Source organism: Erithacus rubecula (assembly GCF_903797595.1).
Source record: "Erithacus rubecula genome assembly, chromosome: 16".
Lineage (NCBI taxonomy): Eukaryota > Metazoa > Chordata > Aves > Passeriformes > Muscicapidae > Erithacus > Erithacus rubecula.
The window spans coordinates 5,585,029-5,605,220 of record NC_136668.1 but is presented as its reverse complement, the minus strand read 5'-3'; the positions used below and the strand labels follow the sequence as shown (position 1 = coordinate 5,605,220).

The 20,192-nt window shown below is 44.8% G+C and overlaps 1 protein-coding gene across 7 annotated transcripts in view; it reads left to right on the top strand.

Annotated features, from left to right (window-relative positions):
- Positions 1-20,192, top strand: part of LOC306808916 (rho GTPase-activating protein 7-like) — a 44,679-nt gene that overhangs the window by 21,125 nt on the left and 3,362 nt on the right. Inside the window, exons 1-9 of one of the 7 annotated variants that reach the window (XM_079319930.1) lie at positions 2,701-2,820; positions 8,699-8,770; positions 10,043-10,124; positions 11,413-11,476; positions 12,629-13,971; positions 14,649-14,819; positions 15,511-15,670; positions 17,014-17,212; positions 18,906-19,125. In XM_079319930.1, coding sequence (XP_079176056.1) covers positions 2,808-2,820; positions 8,699-8,770; positions 10,043-10,124; positions 11,413-11,476; positions 12,629-13,971; positions 14,649-14,819; positions 15,511-15,670; positions 17,014-17,212; positions 18,906-19,125 — 2,324 coding nt within the window. In that variant the 5' untranslated portion in view covers positions 2,701-2,807. Of the gene's footprint in view, positions 1-2,700; positions 2,872-2,948; positions 2,974-8,698; positions 8,771-10,042; positions 10,125-11,412; positions 11,477-12,628; positions 13,972-14,648; positions 14,820-15,510; positions 15,671-17,013; positions 17,213-18,905; positions 19,126-20,192 lie in introns of those variants that run through there. The other 6 variants (XM_079319931.1, XM_079319925.1, XM_079319926.1 and 3 more) reach the window with 6 other exon arrangements.

The following is a 20,192-nucleotide window of genomic DNA, read 5'->3' as shown; positions in this document are numbered from 1 at the left end:
AGTGAGGTGATTTTTTTTGTAAATGTACAGGAAAAATTCCAGTGACAGGAACTAAAATATGCAAGTGACTTAAAATATGCAACTCCAGTGACTTGGGGGATCTGCAGGGGTTTGTTTAAGCATGAGTGAGGGATTTAACAGCAGCAGGCTCATTTCTAAAAACAATTAACTGTAGTCATGCAGTATTTGGTGAAGTTGTTTAAAATGACCCACTCCAGCATTGTTCCCAGCACATTTGAGTGAGGTGGGATGTGACTGGTGTGGAGCTGCTGTGGGCAGAGTCCCTGCATGTGCTGGCTCCAGTCAGGGGATTGGCCAAAGCTTGGAAGGAAGCCTTTCAGAAAGGTTCTGGAGAGCCTTCAGTGGGGGAGAATGGCTCCAGAAAATAGGAAATAAAGCAACAATGACCATTTGGGGAAAAAGATCCCATTTTCCAGGCATCAGTCACAAACAGTGGCATAAGCTCTGGATTTCCAGTAATACTGTGTGCTCCTTGGCAAGCTGCAGAGCTGGGAACTGAAAAGCCCAGGTGAGCAGGAAACGTTTTCTTGTCATCTCTCCTTCTGTCTTGGGAACCTCCACCAGCAGCCCCACAAGTCATCAGCCAGGCAGCTGGATGTGGAGGGTCTTACACGCTGTGAAAATCCCCAAATGCCCCTTCTGAAGCTGAGACATCCTACTCCAGACACCTCCACTCCAGCATGTAGCTTCCTGTGTGTGGCTGGATCTCCTCCAGTGAGGGGCACATGCCAGGATTCCCTGGGCTCCTTGTCCTGTAGGATATATAAAATGATCAAAATGGAAGAATGTAATTCCTTCCTGGAAAACCTTCCAAAATTCTTCACTGAACTCTGCACTGTACTGAAGGAGTTCACCCCTAAGATTTTGTGTGATTTTGTCTTTTCACGACTGGTAATCCACACACTAGGGAGCTTGATGGTATTTTGTTGTTAAAGAGACAGAAAATGAGCATTTTAGGGTTATGCACTGTCCTCTCATGGGAAATGCCCAAAGGAAAATGGGTGGGAAAGAGAAACTGCATGCTCTGGTTGGAGCATTTCTATGGGATAGGAGCAGTCTACTGTTGTTATCCCTAGATTTGAATGACACATTCTGTCTCCCTAATCCAAGCACATAGCTGCAAATTTAATCAGGGCAGGGTGTGGAGTTTTTATATGGCTTTGGGTGGGTCTGGCAAAAAGCATTTTCTTAGGTAATCATAGCTAATGTCATATATCACACTACTCTAATTTATTTTGTATTGTGTCACCCCGTGCCAATATCAAACATCATTTTCATTGTGCCATACATATTGTCCATTTAGGAAGCAATTGCACAAAAATAAATCATAGGCCTTTGCAAATTTTGCATTCAGTTGTTATACAGAAAACCAGTGATAATGAAACACACCCATAAATTAAAGTTCATTAGGGTATAATTCTCCTAAATGAGATTGGGAAAAAGAAGATTTCTTCATCTATATGAATTTTTAATTTAATTTTAAAAATTTTGCTTATCCACTTCATTCAAGTTCTTATTTTTCCTGCTGTATTTTAGGCTCCAATCTGTAAGAGCCTAAACACTGCAAGAATTTGTTTTACAGAGATTTAGAGCCTGGCTTGCTGGAGTGGTTCACAGAGTTTGAATTGTCTTTCAACCTCTGTAAATTAACACAGCATCCCACCCTTCCATCTGCCCTATTGAACTGCAATAGCTGACAGTCTAGCAGATAAAAATTATTAGGGATTTAAAATTAACTTCCAGTGAAATTATTTTAAACTTTTGATATGTTCTTCTGAGATCAGCCTACACACCACTCTGTACCTGATGAATAAATGTTGATGAATGTTCAGGCTAAAAAACTGATCATGGCTTTTTATTAGATTTTGTATGGCACATTAAAAGCAAAAAGTCAAATCATAGCAGCAATGAACTACAACAAACACAAAGAAGTCACGTTTGCTGCAGAGGTTGAAAAACATGCTAATATGATTTTAGCACCCAGATTCATTGCTCAGCTGCATGTGAGCTTTTCAGACCACAAACATGTTTTAGTCTAGACTAAGCCCATATAAGCAAACTAAAAGCCCAAGTTCTGAACTGTGAAAACCACAGTGGCAAGGGACATCACTACAAACACTGCAACACTCCGTGAGGCTGGGTCACACTCGTAGCAGGGCTGAGAGGTCAGTTCTGGGATGAATCCAGCTCTGCTCTGTGCCCCCTCTGCTGCTGGGCACAGCATCTCCTTTGTGGGATGCAGCATTGCTCTGGCTTGTTTTTGTGCAGGGTAGAGGTAGCACAGCTCTGTGTAACAAAAAAAAAAGGAAAAAAAAAATAGCTGATTTTGTAAAACTTTGCCATTGGCAAAACTTTAAAACATGGAGGTAAGCCAGCAAGGGAACCAGGGGGTGTCGATTTGCTTTTTTCTGAAGGAGTGTGGGGCAGTGGGGGATAGCAGCTCTGAACAGCCAGGGACAGGCAGGGATGGGCAGGGACCGGCAGGGATTGGCAGGGACAGGCAGGGACACCTGGCAGGGACAGGCAGGATGGGCAGGGACAGACACCCGTCAGGGATGGGCAGGGATAGACAGGGACCCGGGTCAGCCCTCCCGCGGCACAGGCAGCGGGGCCGGGCGGGGCTGTCCCGGGCTGTCCCGGGCTGTCCCGGGCGGGGCCGGGCTGGGCAGCGGGAGGGGTGGCCGGGAAGGGCGGTCCCACCGCAGCGCAGCCGAGCCGAGCCGAGCGGGGAGCGGTGCTGGGGCAGATGACATCCCCAGGTGAGGATCCAGTGGGTGCTGTGACAGATGACATCCCCAGGTGAGGATCCAGGTGAGGATCCAGTGGTGCTGTGACAGATGACATCCCCAGGTGAGGATCCAGGTGAGGATCCAGTGGTGCTGTGACAGATGACATCCCCAGGTGAGGATCCAGGTGAGGATCCAGCGGTGCTGTGACAGATGACATCCCCAGGTGAGGTTCCAGTGGGTGCTGCTCTTTCCTGGCACTGCTTTGTTAGTGTGACAGCAGCTCTCCAGCTGTCAACGCTTTGGATCGTGCTTTTCCAGTAGCTGCTGCTTTTGCTGACTTGTTGGATGCACTTGGAACGTTCCAGGCAGACTGTCTGACTTTGTTGCATATCGTTGGATATCAACAAGCTCCATCAGGGTAGAGTGACCCAGTAAAAGATTGTCCACTGCCCTGGGCTCAGGAGACTCAGCACAGCACAGCCTTAGCAGGGCAAATAATCCAATTTGCTTTTAGGTATAACCACTTACTGGGCAGTCTCTGTGGGGTTAAATAGTTCCTTAGACGTAGACTAAACCTGTATTATGCACTGTGGTGTTATTGGCATTTTGTATATTTAAAGAAAGCCTAGTGCTACACAGTGAAAGAGCACAGACAGTTCACTTGTTATGGGGTTTGTTACTTCTGTGCTATAGGTTTATTGATATTGGCTCTAGTGGCAGCAGTGGCTGCTACAATTCCTCCCAGGAATCTTGCATCAAGTGTTTCTCAATCATGTACAAGGGTCCTGTGAAAAAACACCCATAAGGAGCTTCTGCGTCAGAGAAATGTGGGATCTGTTCCCACTTCACAGTGAAGCAACATAGCTGGGGTTAGATTGCAGGGAGATAAATCCCCTCTCTCACCCCACTTACTTAGATAATCCAGTGTGGACTGGAAATTAGAGAGTTATACTCTCATTTCTGCTGAAGCTGATGTGAATTAGGCACTACTTTCTTTGAGCCCTGTGAAATTCCCATAGAGCAAACACTACCTTCTCTAACTTACTTGGAAGCAATTAAAAGATCAGCCAGCACTGACAAGCCTATTAATGTGATCTGCAAAGAAAATGCCTTTAAACTTCTCTGGGTCCCAGGAACCAACAGGGGAGGCAAATGACAAGGACCTGAGTAAAAACCTTACTATCAGCTCGGGAGTCCTGGTAATCAGCTTGGGAGCTGATGCCAAGGAGCTGGATAAAGATGCAATTAAGGTTGCCACAAAGTTCTGGGATACATTGCAGTTCCCAGCTGTGATAACTGAAGAGTTGGCTGCAGTTCCAAAACACCAGCATGATAGTAAAGGAGGAATGAAAGGACAAATATCTTGGCCTTTTCATTTTCCAGACATTTATGTTCACTATCTGCATGGAGCCTAAATTATCCTGGCTAAATTCCAAGCTATAATCTCTTTTTTTTTTTTTCCTCCTCTTCCTTGAGTGGGTTAGTAAAGTACAATTAAGCTTTGATATTTTGCATTGCACAAGGGAAAACAGAATAAACATTTCCACTTCTTTATGATCCATCTTAGCTCTTGGAGAGTTTGACAGTTTTACAAGTCCCTGACTGCTTATCTTTGTCAGTGCAAACACCCTACTTTGAAAGCATTGCATTTGAGTCTTCAGCATGGAGCAGACATCGGGTTCCAACTCTCTTTTTAAGTAGAAGGATATAATGTAAATAAAAACAGTTATTAAAATCATGTCACAGGTAAAATGCAGTTTTGAACGCCATCAGAAATCAGAGTTCTAGCACAGCAAATGCATTTTTCACAGGGTGTGTGTAAAATGAAATGCCTCATTAGCAGCTGTAAGTCACAGGGAAGTTACAGCAATTATTATAGCCATAGGTAAATGCACAAACCAGAAAGATGTGATGGGAAGCTCATGATTTGATGTTCAAATGGAACCTGAAAACCCCTTGTCACTTCCCCCACTGCCAGCACAACCAGGAATGACAGGATCTGAGTGAAGGACCTGCCAGATCACAGCCCAGGGCTCCTGAGCTGTATGGAAAATGAGTTTGGCCTGTGGCTGCCCAGCTTGCTTGGGGCCTGCTGGCTGCAGGTCTGGGGGGCTGGGGGGCAGCTGGGACTGTCAGTGATGAGAGCAGGCTGAGTGCTCCCCCCTGAGGCACACCAGGTGGGTTTTGAGGTGGGACCCTGGGCACCTGCTTGTCTGTGGCTGTTGAGGAGGATTACTGCCTTTTAAAGAAAGAAAAAGTCTTCTTGTGTAATGACAGAGGCTGGGAAAGAGCAAAATCTCTGGATTTTTTTTGGATTATTTTCTGTTTCGTTGCAGAGTGGTGCAATGAGCAGTCAAAGTAAGGAGTCAGTCCTACCCTCTGTTCTGTTCTCCTGTCTGCTGGGCATGTTGAGAAATCCTTTCTTTGCCACAAGCACCACACTTGCACCCTACAGAAAAGGGGAGAAGGAGGGTGCTGCAGTAACTAATGCAGGAGTGCTGCAAACAGCAAGAAAACCTCTCCAACTGTTCTTCCTGCTATGGTTTTGGAAGGCATTCAGACTTAAATCCCTTTAATTAATGAAGTCCTGATTATCATGTGATTCCTGAAATGGAATCTGGAAAAACTATTGAAAACTGGAAAACTATTTTGGATGGAAATGGAAGTAATGCATCTACTATTGATTTTTAAAATACTTTAAAATTTTCTTTGCAATAGACCTACAATGAGACAGCTCTGTGAAAAGCAATACATTTAGGTCAAGGTTTCACAGTCAGCTGAGCCCCCTGGCCTGGGCTGGCAGCTGCACATTCCCACATTCCTCCCTGCATGGACCCACCAGTGCCCTTGTCCTGCCACTGGAACCTGTCAGAACATGTGGTAGCCAATTCAGAAAGCTAAAACTTCTTAGATCTCAGCTTGCCAAACAGAAGGGACTCATTCCCTGCCAGTTTGGCTGGCAGGCCCTGCTGGCATGGCTCGGGGTGCTGGTGAGGAGGGGCAGGAGCTCCAGCTGGGGAATGGAGAGATCTGAAATCACACTGCATCCTGCAGCAAGCTTCACTGTCTGCTGCTTTCAAACAGAAATTGATATTCTCCCATTTTACTTGGAGTGTTTTAAAATTTAAAGTACAGTTTGACATTCTTCTTTAGCTGAAGTTAGTGATCAGCTCATATTAAGGCTGACTTACCTGCTTGATATAGAGCTGTCAGTGGTTTTGGTTGCTGCCTCTGCCTTGTTGTTAGGAAAGTGCTGCTTCTTGTGAGGAAAACATCTCAAAGACAATGCCCAGAACTGAGTACAGATACTTTATTGCAAACAATCTGGTTAACGCTGCTGTTCATTCTGGTGGGGATTAAATTCACACTGTAGCATCTGGTTTCCAGGTACCTGAGGAGTGTGGATCCTACAGGAGGGGAGTCCCAGCCCAGCTGGTGGAGGAACTGGGGCTCCAGGGAGAAGGCAGCAGTGGGAAGGGCAGCCCATGCAGGGCAGGTGTGCTGGGGCACAGGCAGCTGGGGCACAGCCAGGACTCTGGGCACTCTTTGCAGGGGGACTGGGCTGAGTGTTCAGCACAAAACGTACCTGTGGGACACAGTACAGAGGGTGCAGCAGGCATTGCTGTGCTCTGAGCTGTTTCTCATAAACATCTGGTAGTAACCTACCAGCCTTAGCCCATGGGGAAATAGCTGGCTTGGCATGAAAACTTGCTGGCAGCCTCTAACCCAGGAATATGAAGCTTTGCAGATTTTTTTTTTTCATCTGCTTAATTATGAAATCAGTTCAGGAGAGGGAGGTGACACATTGAGGTTGCTCTGCTGTTTCAGTTGTGCAGATAGCACCCAAAAAATGTTAAAAAGTTGTCATCCTCTTGTCTAGACCAGTCTTGCTCTAAGCCCTGCTCAGCCTGGCCTTGAACATTTCCAGGGATGGGGCAGCCACAGCTTCTCTGGGCAACCTGTGCCAGGGCCTCCCCACCCTCACAGGGAAGAATTTCTTCCTAATATCTAATCCAAACATGCTCTGTGATTGTGCAAAGGTATGTTAAAAGGCCTGAAGATTTACCTCAGCAAAGAAAATTCCCCCAGCTCCTCTGTCCATGTTCTGTGGAAGAGGCCACCTCTAAGAGTGACAATGCTGTTTTATTTTCAGTCATATTAATTGAAAATATCATTGCTAGGTACAAAATATTTTTCTATCTTATTTTTCTGTTCTTTTTTTATCACTTTTCCTAATTTTGGTTTGGTCTAAAAATGGATTTGTGCTTTTAATGTATTGGGAACCGGGGAAGCTTCAGCCCCTAGAGAGTTTCTGAGCTCAGGATTGCTGAGCACAGGCTCTGGCTCAGATCTGGAATGAGGACAGCTACAGTTTCTTCACAGCTGAGATGCCTGAGTGAATCTATTGGGTTTTTCTAAATGAAAATCACTTTGTCTTTGTGAAGACTTTTGGTGTTAGATTGATCATCCTCTTGGCTCTTTTCTACAAATAGCTTTTCTTTGCATTTTTTGCTCTGTGAATATAATGCTTGTCTTTTATTGTCTCCAGTAAATGCTGTGTTGTGGTAAAGATTATGATAAATTATGGGACTAAGTATAACAATAAATATAGGAATAGTGTATATAGGCTGTTATAGAAGAAATTAGTTTCTGTTCTGCAGTGTGAAAAAAGGAGATTCATGCATCTATTTTGAGTAAAAATATCCCAGTCTTCCTGTGGTAGCACTTTATTCTCAGATGAAAAAGCCATACAGTTTTGTCCAGGGAAGCCTCTGCTAGAATGGCATTGTCCAGTTTGGTTAAGTGATAATGCAAACTATTTTAAGTTATAATGTAGAAAAATAAAATCAGGGAAGTTATGTGATATTTTTGGTTAGTGTCTAATTGTACTGATGACTTACAATTGAGAAGTCTGAGCAAAGCAAGCAGTGAATTTGAACAGATATGTGTGTGAAGTGCCTTGGAATCCTAATCTATGTGTACATGTAAAGAAAACAGTTTTAAGAAACAGCTCTGTTCCTCTGGCTTGTCATGCTACACTTTAAGGTGCTTTCAAATATTTCTTTCTACTGAGCCTGCTGGATTTTAAGGTAGCTCAAAAATGTTCCTTTCAAAGAAGTCTTTGCCTTTAGGCTGGTGTCTGGTGTAACACAAGCCGGGGTGCACGCAGACCTACAGAGAGTGTATTTGAGAATCCTCTCCTCTTCCACAGACATTCCCAGTTTGGCAGAGATTACAGCCTGAGGGCAGGTACTCATGCTGACCCGTGTTCTTGAGGAGTGTGTGTGTGATTCTGTGAGGCTGTATCCTGCTCTGCCTCTGTGGGAATGTTTCAGTGCTGGCCACAGGCTTCAGCAGCTGTCACAAAGTGAGCAGCTCGCTGCTGGCAGCTGCAGCGGCTGCCAAGCTGCGTAGGTAGTTGGCAAGGAAATAAATATTGATAGACCCTAGCAACAGGTACTCCTGAGAACTCTGGTTCTGGGAATGCTTAGGCTGTGTCCAGTGTTATTAAAGTTGTGAGAGCATTTTAAGTTTATTTATAGGGTTTGTTTGTGTCTTATCACCATCTCTCAGCGCTGGAATGCACGAGCAGGCTTTGCCGTGAGGGCACAGATGTGTGTCCCACACCCTGCTCTGGTGACTCATTTGGACTTGCAGCAGATGCTCCACTGCCCCCAGCTCAGGGACAGCTGATTTACCCCTGTGTGACATCCCAAGTATGTGTTCAAATCTGTTCTCTCCTGTGTTAGCTTATCTCTGCTATAGTGGAATGGCTATTGCAGAGCTGTGTGCATGGAAGTGCATTGGATGCAAGGATGTATTCCTCTTTAGCAATATCCTAAAAAAAAATTAACAAACATGATTCTCAGAGAGTGTGCCAGGTGAAATGAGCTTATCACTGACTCTGGTGAGCACTGTCCATGAACAATTGTGTGTTCTCATTGCAGAAATTGAAGCCAGAGAAGCCTGCGACTGGCTGAGAGCTGCTGGATTTCCCCAGTATGCTCAGCTGTTTGAAGGTATGATCACAAAGACTTGCCAAGCAGCTGACACTGAATTCCAGTGGAAATGTTCACATAAATAATATATTTCAGAACCTGACACTTTTGATGGAAGCACTTCCAAATTCTGTTATATCTACATGCAAACCTGTAGAAAAGTAGTGACCTGGTGTGTTCCCTTGCAGAAGGGACATCTCAGCAGGGACTCAGCAGAATTCTAAAAGGACCAAATCTTCCCTGGTTTTCTTTTCATATTGTTAGACTGTAACTCAGTCAAATTTCTGCTTTTGTTATTTTGAGTTGCTTATAATTTTTTCAGGCTCTTTTTCTAATAGTACTAGAAGTGATGTTTCCAACCACTGATTGCAACCAAAACTCCTCTGAGGCTCTCCAGCCTGTGATCTGAGTGAGATTGCTTTATTGGTGTTTTGAAAAAGAATGTTGGAAAAAATCATCTTGCAATCATAAGTGTTCAGAAGAAATACTCAGCAGCAGCCAGCCAGTCAAAAATGCAATTTCAGCAGGTTTTCATGTTGTTAAAACTACAAACAGTGCTTATTTCTTGGGAAGAGGTATGGATCTGTGGAGAACTGGTATAATTTTTGAGGCCACACTTGTGCATATACTTTAAAACTTTAAAATAACAACATTAACTGCTCTCATTCCTACCTCTCCTGGTCCCTGCAAATTTGAAAATTTTAAGTCAAGCCCGTAGAGCTGGGTTTGAAGGCTGGAAATGCTTCCTGTCTGCCTACAGCAGATTTTATTCTATAAGCTGTTTGTAGGAAATGTGTATTGCCATGCTTCTGGAAAATGAATCCTCTGCATTACCTTGCTGCTTATGCAGTGTCCTGACCTAGCTAGGAAAATTGAGTTTACAAAATAAGCTAAGAAAATACATGTAGACCTCAGTGGTTCCCTCATGTGCAAGGCTAAATCTCAGGAGCTGAACCTCTGAACTCTTCATCTTCCAGCCCAGTGTGATGTGTCAGGCTGCCTGGAGCTTTATTCTCTAGAAGGTGCAAAGAACCAAAGCAAATCTAAAGGTTATTTTGCTTTTCTTGTCTATGGCCAAGCTCCTGGAAATGCAGAAGGGCTTGTCCACCTGTGGTAACAGCAGCAAGCAGATCCCTGCTTTTATTCTCCCATTTGCCCTAGGGAAGGATGCTTGCATGAATGTACAGCTATAGAAATAGAAGTAGTTTCATTTCACCTGTGATAAATAAGCTGCAAAATTGAAAGTCTTTACAATTACAGCTCAGGTTTCAGATTCAACTTCTTTGTTCACAGATATGCAGTTTCCCATTGATGTAAAAACTGTGAGGAGAGATCATGAATTTTTAGATGGAGATGCAATTGAATCACTGTTCAGGTAAACATTAATCATGAATCATCTTTGATGCCTCCAGGCCCCACAGTTATTTGTTATTCATCTTTTCATGCCTCTGTTTTTGTCAGAGACTAACAAAGTCACCAAACCTGTAACTGAAAGAAATTACTTCAGCATGTAGTTTAGTGCCACTGAAGTTGGTTGTTTTAGGAATTAAAAGGTAAAGTAAGCACATGTCTGCACTTCCTCTTTAGCCAAGCTCTCAGGGGTGTACACTGAGCATTAATTTTTTGTGTGTGTGTGTGTAATGTGAAATGTCTGCAAGCTGGTTAAAAATAACCAGTTCCCTGCAAGCATGACAAGCTGTTCTCTAGGATCACATGTAATGGAGTACAAGAATTTCCTTCAGCTTCTATTCCAGCAGATAGACAGAAAAAAAAATTATCTGCATGAGATCTGTTCTATATTCCTGAATATTTTTTTGGGTGAGAAGCAAAGGTGCTGGTTTGAAGTTATTGCTTTGCCACAGCTGTTCAGAGCACACAAGTGAACCTGCAGTGTCAGTGCCAAGTCAGGCTGAGTGCCCTGTGGAATTTGCCCATGGCAGAGTGCCAGGGCACCGTGGGGCTTCTGCTTCAATTGCTACTGCAGTTACTGGAGCCTTCTCATTATGAGACTGGTTAGCAGAGTTTCTTTAGCAGAAAGGATGATTGCTAACACCTAGGGCATTGGAAAGTTCCTCTCCTGGTGAAGTGTTCTGGTCCTTTTCTGTGCTATCAGGTCACCTGAATTCCAGCCCTGCCTGTACCAGAGCACCAAGATGAGCTGTTCATACACATCTCCAAAGCACAGCAGATATTAGAGAACTTGGGGAATATTTTGTTTCTTGGTATCACTTCTGTCCTGAGTGCTCCTTGGAGACTCTCAGTGTGCCCCCTGTTGATGCCCCCTATTGTTTGACAACTAAGTGATTGACTAGTTTGGGACCTTATTGATTCCACAAGCTTTAATTAAAATGATAGATAATACAGTCCTTCCAGGGATACAGGTTCATGTCTTGATTTTTAATTTTTTTTTCAAGAAGCCCACACAGAGTTTAATTTCTTTTCAAAATCTTAAATAAATATTAAGTTTTTCAATCTAATAATATGATTTTTTTAAATTAAATGATTGATTATGGTTGTCTTCTCTAGTTTTAAGTTGGCAGAACTGGAAATGTGAGCATCATGTGAATACTTCATGGTAGATCACAACTAGTTTGGTGCATGTTTGTTTTCAAGAAATAAAATAGTTGAAATTTAAAACTCCTGTGTTTTTTCTCAAACCCTAGAAGGTTGAACACATTGAACAAGTATGCATCAATGAAAGTGGAAATAAGCCGTGATAGGAAACGGGTATGTCTGTTACACACAGTTCCTGTTCTAATTAAAGATGTGTTTGGCAATTGTATTGAACACCTGGGTTTAAATACATGAAGGATTAGCAATTTCTGAACATTCCTTTCTATTCCATTTGTATTCCATCCCACAAAACTCTGCTATTTGCATTTTATGTTGAGAAAACATAGGGGTGGAGATTACAACTACATAATGTCTGAAACTTTGCAAGGTAGGTTAGGGGTGGCTTTTGAAACCTTAAAATTTCATTTGACACTTTACTATCCAACAGTTGCCCCAAATCCCCATCTCAATTTGGCTATCATTGCTTTCCTAAGTAGTTTCCCACCTTATTTAAGTGCTGAAAGTCAAAGTTCACTCCTGCTGTCTAAACAAAGGCATGAGAAGGGCAATCCAGATGTTCAGCCAATACAAGCTGGGTAGGTTTTAGCTGTGCTGCCTTTGTGCTCTGCTGCTGCAGCTAAATCAGTGGTAGCCACAGCTTGGCTGGGCAGCACCAGATCTGTGAAGCCTCTGAGACACCGTGGATTAACTGCAGGACTAGTGAGGAAATAATGCCATTTCCTGGGAAAGGGTCTGGGTTTTGGAGAGTTCTGCTCTGTGGTTGGGGCAGAATGAGGCAAGAGAGCCCACAGAGAAGAGACAGGTGGCTCCCATCTCAGTAATGTTTCTCTGTCCCTCAGAATGGGGACAATCCAGCAAAGGGGCACCTGCTGCAGCTGGCAAGGGATGCTGAGGGCTCCAGAAAGGTGCCACACACTGATGTTGCTGCAGTCCCACAGCTGAACACTTCTTTACCTGAAAATGAATTTTGGTCACAGAAGTGTGAGTGTTTGACTTTAGGAAAGGCAGTAAGCCCAATACGATAATTTTTTAAAACCCCTGAATTTGCCACAAAACAGGATTTTTCACCCTTAGATAAAATCTGTCACCTTTCAGATTTGTGAGCATGCTTGGGCCCCATTTGTCAGCATATTTTTCAACCAACTTAGAGCAGATCTTCAGTGACTGAATGGTCACATTTCCCTATGTTGGTCTTTGGGGTTTTGGAGGTTGGCAGAAAACTTTATATGTTAATTTGGTTTCTCGTAATTTAAAATTTGCCAAACTTTTCCCTTGACCTGGCTTTGTTTTTTTTCTCCTTCTAAGAGTGATGGCTCTGAGGATGATGAGCCTTGTGCAATAAGTGACAGATGGGCTTATGAGAGGTGCACCCAGCGCTGGTCTCGCATTGACAGCCTGCCAGCTTCTCCAGCAGAGGAAGGTGCTGGGGCCTCCACCCCAGGCAGCCCAACACTGAAAATCATCAACAACCAGGACAGTGTTTTTCTGGATCATGGTGAGAAGCACGATGTGTCCTCAATTCACAGCACCAGCAGTGCTGACAGTGACATTGTTAACTCCCAAAAACCTTTTGAAGATGTGGAAACTAGCACGAGTTCCTCAAGATGTTCCTCAGTTAAGGTGCCTTCGCTGGACTCTGCTTTTAGTTGTTCTCCTCCCAGTGAATTTTTAAATATCGCTAGTGAGGAGAAGCTTTTGGATAAGTCACCATCTAAAAAGAGGAAAAGCCTTCTAAAGAAAATGGAGAAGCTGCACTTAAGGAGCTGCAATTTAAGGAGTGGTCAGACAAAGGCCAAACCCATAATAAGCGAACCTGTTCTTCTGGAAGGACTTAATGAAGAAAAGATGAAGATGCTGAACTGTGTAAATATTTCTGACCTCTCTGGCATCCGAACAAAGAACAATTCTTCCTTTTCTCCCCAGAGCTGCAATAGCAGCAATCAGTCTGTAAATAGCAGCACAGGGAGCACTCCAAGTCCTGTTATCAAACCAGGCAGCCCCTGCGAAGGAAGGGGGATGTATGCAGAGCACATGGACTCCAGCAAGCTGGGGAATGATGTATCCCAGCAAAACCTAAAAAATGACATGACATTACAAAAGAACCAGATGTTTCAAATACCACAAGGCCATAAACCTGGCACCTTCCCCACAGTCCTTACAGACAGCTGCCTGTCTCCAGCAGACAGCTCCTCTGTCAACTGGAGAACTGGGAGTTTGCACGGGTGCAGGAGCAGCCGGAGCAGCAGCGGGTCCAAGGATGCCAGAGCCCCCAGGAGCCCCCAGCTGGGCAGAGACAACAGGCTGAGTGTGTATGACAACCTGCCAGGCAGTGACCTGGAGAGCCTGCAGGCAGCACCAGCCGGGGACCACGATGTCTTTTCAGAGCTGAACAGCGTCATAGCAGATGTCAATGGTCTCAAAAAGCTGGTTGATCAGTGGACAGAGAAGTTCTCAGATGATGGGGATTCTGACTTTGCCAGTGACTTGACCTCTTTGTATCCACCCTCCCCTAAAGAAAGCTCTCTTGGAACAGAGGGCTCAGAAGATAAGGCAGCAGGGGAGGCTGAGGGAGAGAGCAGCTGTGGCCTGGGCAAGGACATTGGTTCTGCAGACCTGGCATACATCACAGACTCTAAAAAGACCAACAGGTCAGCCATCCTTGGGTTTGCCTTTGGTTCTCTCCACTCAAAATATAATTGATTTGCCAGAACAAAGTATTCTAAAGTCTGTCCTAGGTAGCAGGGTCTGCACTGCAGGTGCCACTCCACAGATACCAATATCTGACCTCTGGTGAAAGTAGCACACTCATAGTCTGCATGAGCGCTCAGGCATTGGAATCAGGGATACTGGTGAAAGCCAGGGAAAAAGCAGCTTGGATTTTCTCAGGCTGCTCAAAGGAAAACAGGAAAGAAAGAGTTAATAACCCAGCTAGCACCTGCTGTTGTGCACAGAGGAGTAGGTGGGAAATGTGATGTTTTGGTGAAAGCGTGTTTACAAGAGGTGTTACCTTCCTTGCACCAACGAAATTCTATCCTCAGTTCCACAGTCTAGTCTATAAAAGTATGCTTGTTTCTTTAATAAAGGCTTTTGCCTTTTGCTTCTTTTCTGCCTCATGAAGGAAGCCATGTTGCTATATTTTTTTACTCCATCCTAGCTTGATAGCAGCAGTTTGCATTGCCAGTATTGCTCCTGGATGGGAAGTGCAACTAACTTATTTAAGTGGAACTAACTGCAGGTCATTTAGAGTCCTGGGTGCTTCACAGATGCAGGTAGAAAACAGGGATGATAGAAACAGTCCTAAGCTTAAACCATATTTATCCTGTAGGCATGGGAAGCAGCAGTGGTGTGTGGAAGAGAGTGTGAAGCTGGAAAGCCTTTCCCTCCAGACTGATGGCCAGTCAGCTGCCCAGCTGGCCCGCACACAAAAGCTGGCACTGTTGAAACTCACAGCTTTAATGGATAGATATTCCCCTTCCAGTAAACAGGGCTGGAACTGGTAAGTTGTCTGATATTAAAGCAACCTGAGCTGGAAAGAGAGCAGTTGATGTAAGCATGTGAATTTCCTTGTCTGCCTACATTGCACATGTTTGAGATGAAGGATTTTATCCTATTAAATTGGCAGCAGCTTCATGGTTATTTCCATGGCTCCAGGATTTCCTCTGCTCTGGGCTGTACTTTGGCCCCTCACTGCTGGTCATGCTGTTACTGATTTTAAGGCACATCATAGTTTCTCTTTAAAGCTGCCCAAGTGCAGGGCTTTGTCAGAGGACCATCCCAGGGACTGTGGGACCTGAGGTGAGAGTTGGCTGGACTGAGAATCCAGCCCTTCATGGCTGTATCTGTTTGAACTAAACCAGTTTCAGACACTTCAGATGACTTAGATACATAAGTCAGCATTTTGTGATCAGGAGTTGGTACTTGAATATAGAAAGAATGAAAAAACCCTGCAGTGCAATGTATTTCCCATGAGAATGCTTTATTAAAGTTAATTTCAGCAATGAAATGAGGAAGTCATCCCTGTAATTGCCTTTGCTGATTTTCTCTCCCTTCTGATGCTGTGTGTACAGGTACGTGGCAGAATTTGGGGTTGTGACAAGGTACAGCTCAGCCCTTTCTGATGAGTGTAAAGCAGCAGGTGGAATGTGCTGGATACCTAGTAAGCTGCATCTACTGGTTTTCATTTCCAGGACCATACCAAAGTTCATTAAAAAACCAAAAGCCTCAGACTACAAGGACAAAAATGTGTTTGGGGTTCCTTTGCTTCTGAATGTGCAGCGAACAAGCCACCCCCTGCCCAATGGCATCCTGCAAGCCCTGGAGTATCTGAGAAGTCACTTTCTTGACCAGGTATGAACTGGAGGCAGCCCAGAGGAGCTCTGGGCCATGAACAGATCTGCTCCAGGGAATCAGATTCTCTTTCATACTTTGTGAAGGACTTTTTGCCCCCTAAGGCTCTCAATAGGCTGAAAGGTGTAGATCTGAGCAGGTGGCCTGTGAGGAAATACCACTGTTGATTCCCTCTGGGAATGCCTTTAGCCCTGTGCTGTGTTTTTGTGCCTTCCCTACTGAAACCCTCTGCAGTCAGGTCTCTTGGTGCAGGCAGTCAGGCTGTCTTTGCCTGGGGAGGTGTCATGTCTGTGCTCCCCAGGGAGGCAAATCTGCCAGACAATGTCATGTCATTGTTCCTTCTGTTCTGTGGCTGCTGGTAGTGCCAGAGCTAATGTGAAAATTAATCTTGTTTCAGCTGAAATGCACCACTAAGCAGAGAGGAAACATTTCACCAATGCCTGTAGCAACTTTTTCTGGAGCTCAGCTCTGTATTTATCCCCTAAGTGGGATGGCAGAGGAAGTGTGTGCTGTATATGGTATTTCCATAGCATAGCTGCAGAAATGAGGACCTTTTGACATGAGACATATTAGTTAATGAGAGGACTTTTCTTCTGGTGCTTTGCCATTGTCTAGGTGTGCAATGTCACATCAAAGTGCACAAGTGTGTGAGTTCTGTGAAGTGACAGTGCAAGTGGTTTTCATTTTGAGGTTCTGGTACCCATTCAGTTTATATACATAAGCCAGAGTGTAAATACTGTCTCAGTGGCACAGAGTAAAACTGTCATCAGAAGCTTTGGTGGGGTTGAGCTCATGGGAAACTCCTAAATCTCACTCAGTTGACAATCACATTAAAAAGTAAACCAAATTTTCCCTAAAAATGGCATCTGCCCTTTGTCAGCCTGTGGAAGAACTAGATGTATTGGGTGTATCAGGTGTTACAAGGAGCCTGTGTGGATCTCACAGTCAGTTTGTGTGAGCCAGCACTCGATGAAGGTTTGTGTTTGGTGGACACACATTGGTGAATTTGAAACTTAGAGTTGTGATGTGTAAGCATAGCCTTCCCAAGAGAATGGACATATGTCAATGTGGTGATTTTAAAAGGTAAAATGAGTACTTTTGTATTAAATGAAAGCCAAAGGAACATGAAAATGGGTATGTCACAGCTGATTCTGTGGGCATAAGCTGTGGTTTGCCTCAGAGAAATGTCCACGTGGCTTCTAACAATGCAAAAGTATTTTGGTGTTCAATTCCACTGCCATAGTATATTTGCTATTACAAGAAAGGTGAAGGATCTCTTGTTTGTCAAAATTTTGATTCCCAATGACTCTCTCTTTGTCTGTAATAATTTCTTTTACCCACAGGTTGGCCTGTTCCGAAAATCTGGTGTTAAATCCAGGATCCTGTCTTTAAGAGAAATGAATGAAACCAGCCCAAACAATGTGTGCTATGAAGGGCAGTCAGCCTTTGACGTGGCAGACATGGTCAAGCAGTACTTCCGAGACCTGCCTGAGCCTATATTCACCAGCAGGCTCTGTGAGTCCTTCCTGCACATCTACCAATGTAGGTACCAAAAGCTGTCATTTTCCACTGCCTAGGGTGTCCTATACTCAGCTCTACAAGGCAGTGGCCAGACTAGGATTAGTGCCAAGTGCCCCTGTAGTCAGAGGAGGTTTCTGACAAGATGAGTTCATTGTGGCTCTGGACTTGAGAGCTTCCCATCTGTGTCCTATGAACCAGCCAGTTCTCTTCCCTGAAGGATGAATGTAATTAAATACAGCAGCAGCCCCCTTAAGCTGTGCTTTTAAACTGTCATTTCCTTATGCAAAATTAAGATATAACCTGGTCCCCTTGTTCATGAGATGGCATAGCTCCTTGAGGAGGAAGACCTGATATATTGATGGCATTTCTTTATTAAGGTGGCCAAGAACAGCTGCTGTGAAACAGCTGGGAAATGCCAGCAGCTTTCTGCCTATGCTCACACTGCTACTGTCCTTGAGACTCAACCCAAAAACCAAGGAAACACAAAGCTGAAATATTGCATTTAATACAGTTTAAACAGGTTCTATTTCCAGTATTTTGCCCTCAAGGAATTCACTTTCAAAAAGCACATGAATTGGGGAAGGAACTTGAAGTAGGGCTAATAATGTTGTTGGGACAGACAGGTTTATTCTGCTTTTGAGAAAAGATTTTGAAGGACAAAGTGTAAGCTTTCTGGGAGGACTGGTTATGCAGACTAACCCATGTGGCTTTTATTGATGTAAGTCAATGAGCAGCTGCTGTCCTGTGCACAGTGGAGGTTCATGAAAGTTCTGTTGGGTTTTATTTTATCACCTGTCAGGGTTTTAAAATCTCATCTGAAAATGATTTGTTTGAAGTAAGTTTTCTTCTTGCATTCACAAATCCTCCTTTGTAGGGAGGTCTACAATTCCCATGCCAAAGGATGTATAATTGTTTTCCTCCAATTATTGTAATCTGGCCACTGTCTACCTCCTGTCTCTTGTTTTGGGAGAGAACAGCAAATGCCCAAATTCTATTCATCCCACTCACCCATCTCCTGCCAGATGTGACTGGAGCAAGTGCACAGATTAAATTACTCTTTTGGAGATAAGAACTGTGCTTCTTTCACCAAGCTGTGTGTTTTGTGTGTTCTATATATGTGCTTCTACCTGAAGGGAAGGAGAAGTGATTTTCCACCCTTTGCAGTGATGTTAATTGGAGAAATGCTTGTGCTGGGATGCAGGGCAGGATGAGCCAGACCCACCCTCCTGCTGGAGCTGTTTGGGCAGACAGTCTCAGTGGGGGCTGGTGTGAATTAAAATCTGTTGGCAAAGCACTGCTCTCTGAATTGAGTTATCTGAGAGCATCTGTTCTCTTCATGCTTGAAGCTGAAAGGAAAAGACATTAGACCAGCTACCTGCAGCAGCTGCCTGCTCCAAAGTATCACTGCAGAGTAATATTTTATGGGGAAACAGGCCCTTATTTGGATTGTAACTCAGTTCAGGATATGTTCATTAGCGTGGTGTTCAAGATGAATTGCAAGTCAGGCAGCAGCATCCCTGGGTGTGAGCATGCTCTTGACAGGCAGCAGGAGAAATGGTTCATGTTTGATGGGATAATGGCCTTTCCCTGTCTTCTGTGAGCTTGGGACAAGGAAATGGATGAACCTACAAGCTCAGTGCCCTGCTTGGGACCCTGCTGATGGATGCTCCTTCTGTAAGTCGTGTGTGATTTTTGTCACGGTTCATGTTTTCAGATGTGCCCAAGGACCAGCAGTTTCAGGCTGTCCAGGCTGCTATTCTCCTTCTCCCAAAGGAAAACAGAGAAGCTCTGAAAATCCTCCTGTTCTTCCTGCGAGATGTGGTGGCTTTTGTTGAGGAAAACCAGATGACCCCAACCAACATTGCTGTTTGTCTTGCACCTTCTTTGTTTCACCTCAACACCCTGAGGCGGGACAGTTCCTCCTCCTCAATCAGGTATTGGCACCTTGATGCTGGCACTGCTGCTGTGCACAGTGTTCTGCTGGATTAATGCTTTCTGTAGCTGACTTAGGCTCAGTGTCTGACTTTGAGGGGGAAATAGGCTGTGTGTGCCTTGGGGTTTGCCTCCAGTCTGGTTGCTCAGGTGCAGCAGGAGCTGCCTGCAGTGCATGGAGTGATGTGGCTGCTCACTGCCCAGTGCAGAGGGCTGTGGTAATGTCCCATTGACATGCTCATGACCAGTCTGTGTCCCTCACCACTGCTGCACTGCCATGGTTGCCCAGGAGCCCAGCATGTGGCCCACTGCTAGCATTAAAGCAGTGCTGGCCATTGGAAATGTGCTCCTGCACTGGCAACCTGAGCTCAGGTGTAGCCTTAAGGCCCTGCAGATACCTGGCAGCTTGAGGCAGCTACTGGTTCTGCTGGGTGATAAGGGGGATCATTCCTACCAAATCAAGCCATAGGGATTCTGCAAATTTATCTTAATAAGTAAAAGTATCTGGGTTGCATAACATCCCCTGTTTGTACGTGCAGGGAGGAAGGTGCCCTTGGGCCAAAGTAGACAAATAATCTCTGAGAGCATTCATGTCTTATCTGGCCTCCTGAGGCAGGGTTGTTTCTCTGCTCCTGCTCCTGGGCTGTGGGCAGACAGATCAGGACAGGAGAGCACCATGGCTGTGCAGGAGGCATGGTGCTCCTCACAGCACAGCGAGCTGAGCACCTCACCTGGGGACCAGCAGGGGAGGTCTGCTCCCAAAGCAGAAACTGTCAGATGGGCTGCTGGCATCTTTCAGGATCTGGATACCACAGGGGAGGGGGAAAACACTGAGGATTTTCTTTTGAATGTCACAAAACATCAGAAGATGCCTCAGGCACCCCTGTGCTGAGCTGGCACACAGCAAGGGAGCCACAGGGCCACTGTGAGGGCACCTGGGATGTGATGGAGAGGCAGCAGGTCCTGCTGGATTGCTGTGCTCTCTGAGCTCCAGGAGCTACACTCTGGGAGCTGCTCCTCTTTGCTTTACATCAACACTGCTCTGAACCGTTAGGACCAAAGATAGCAA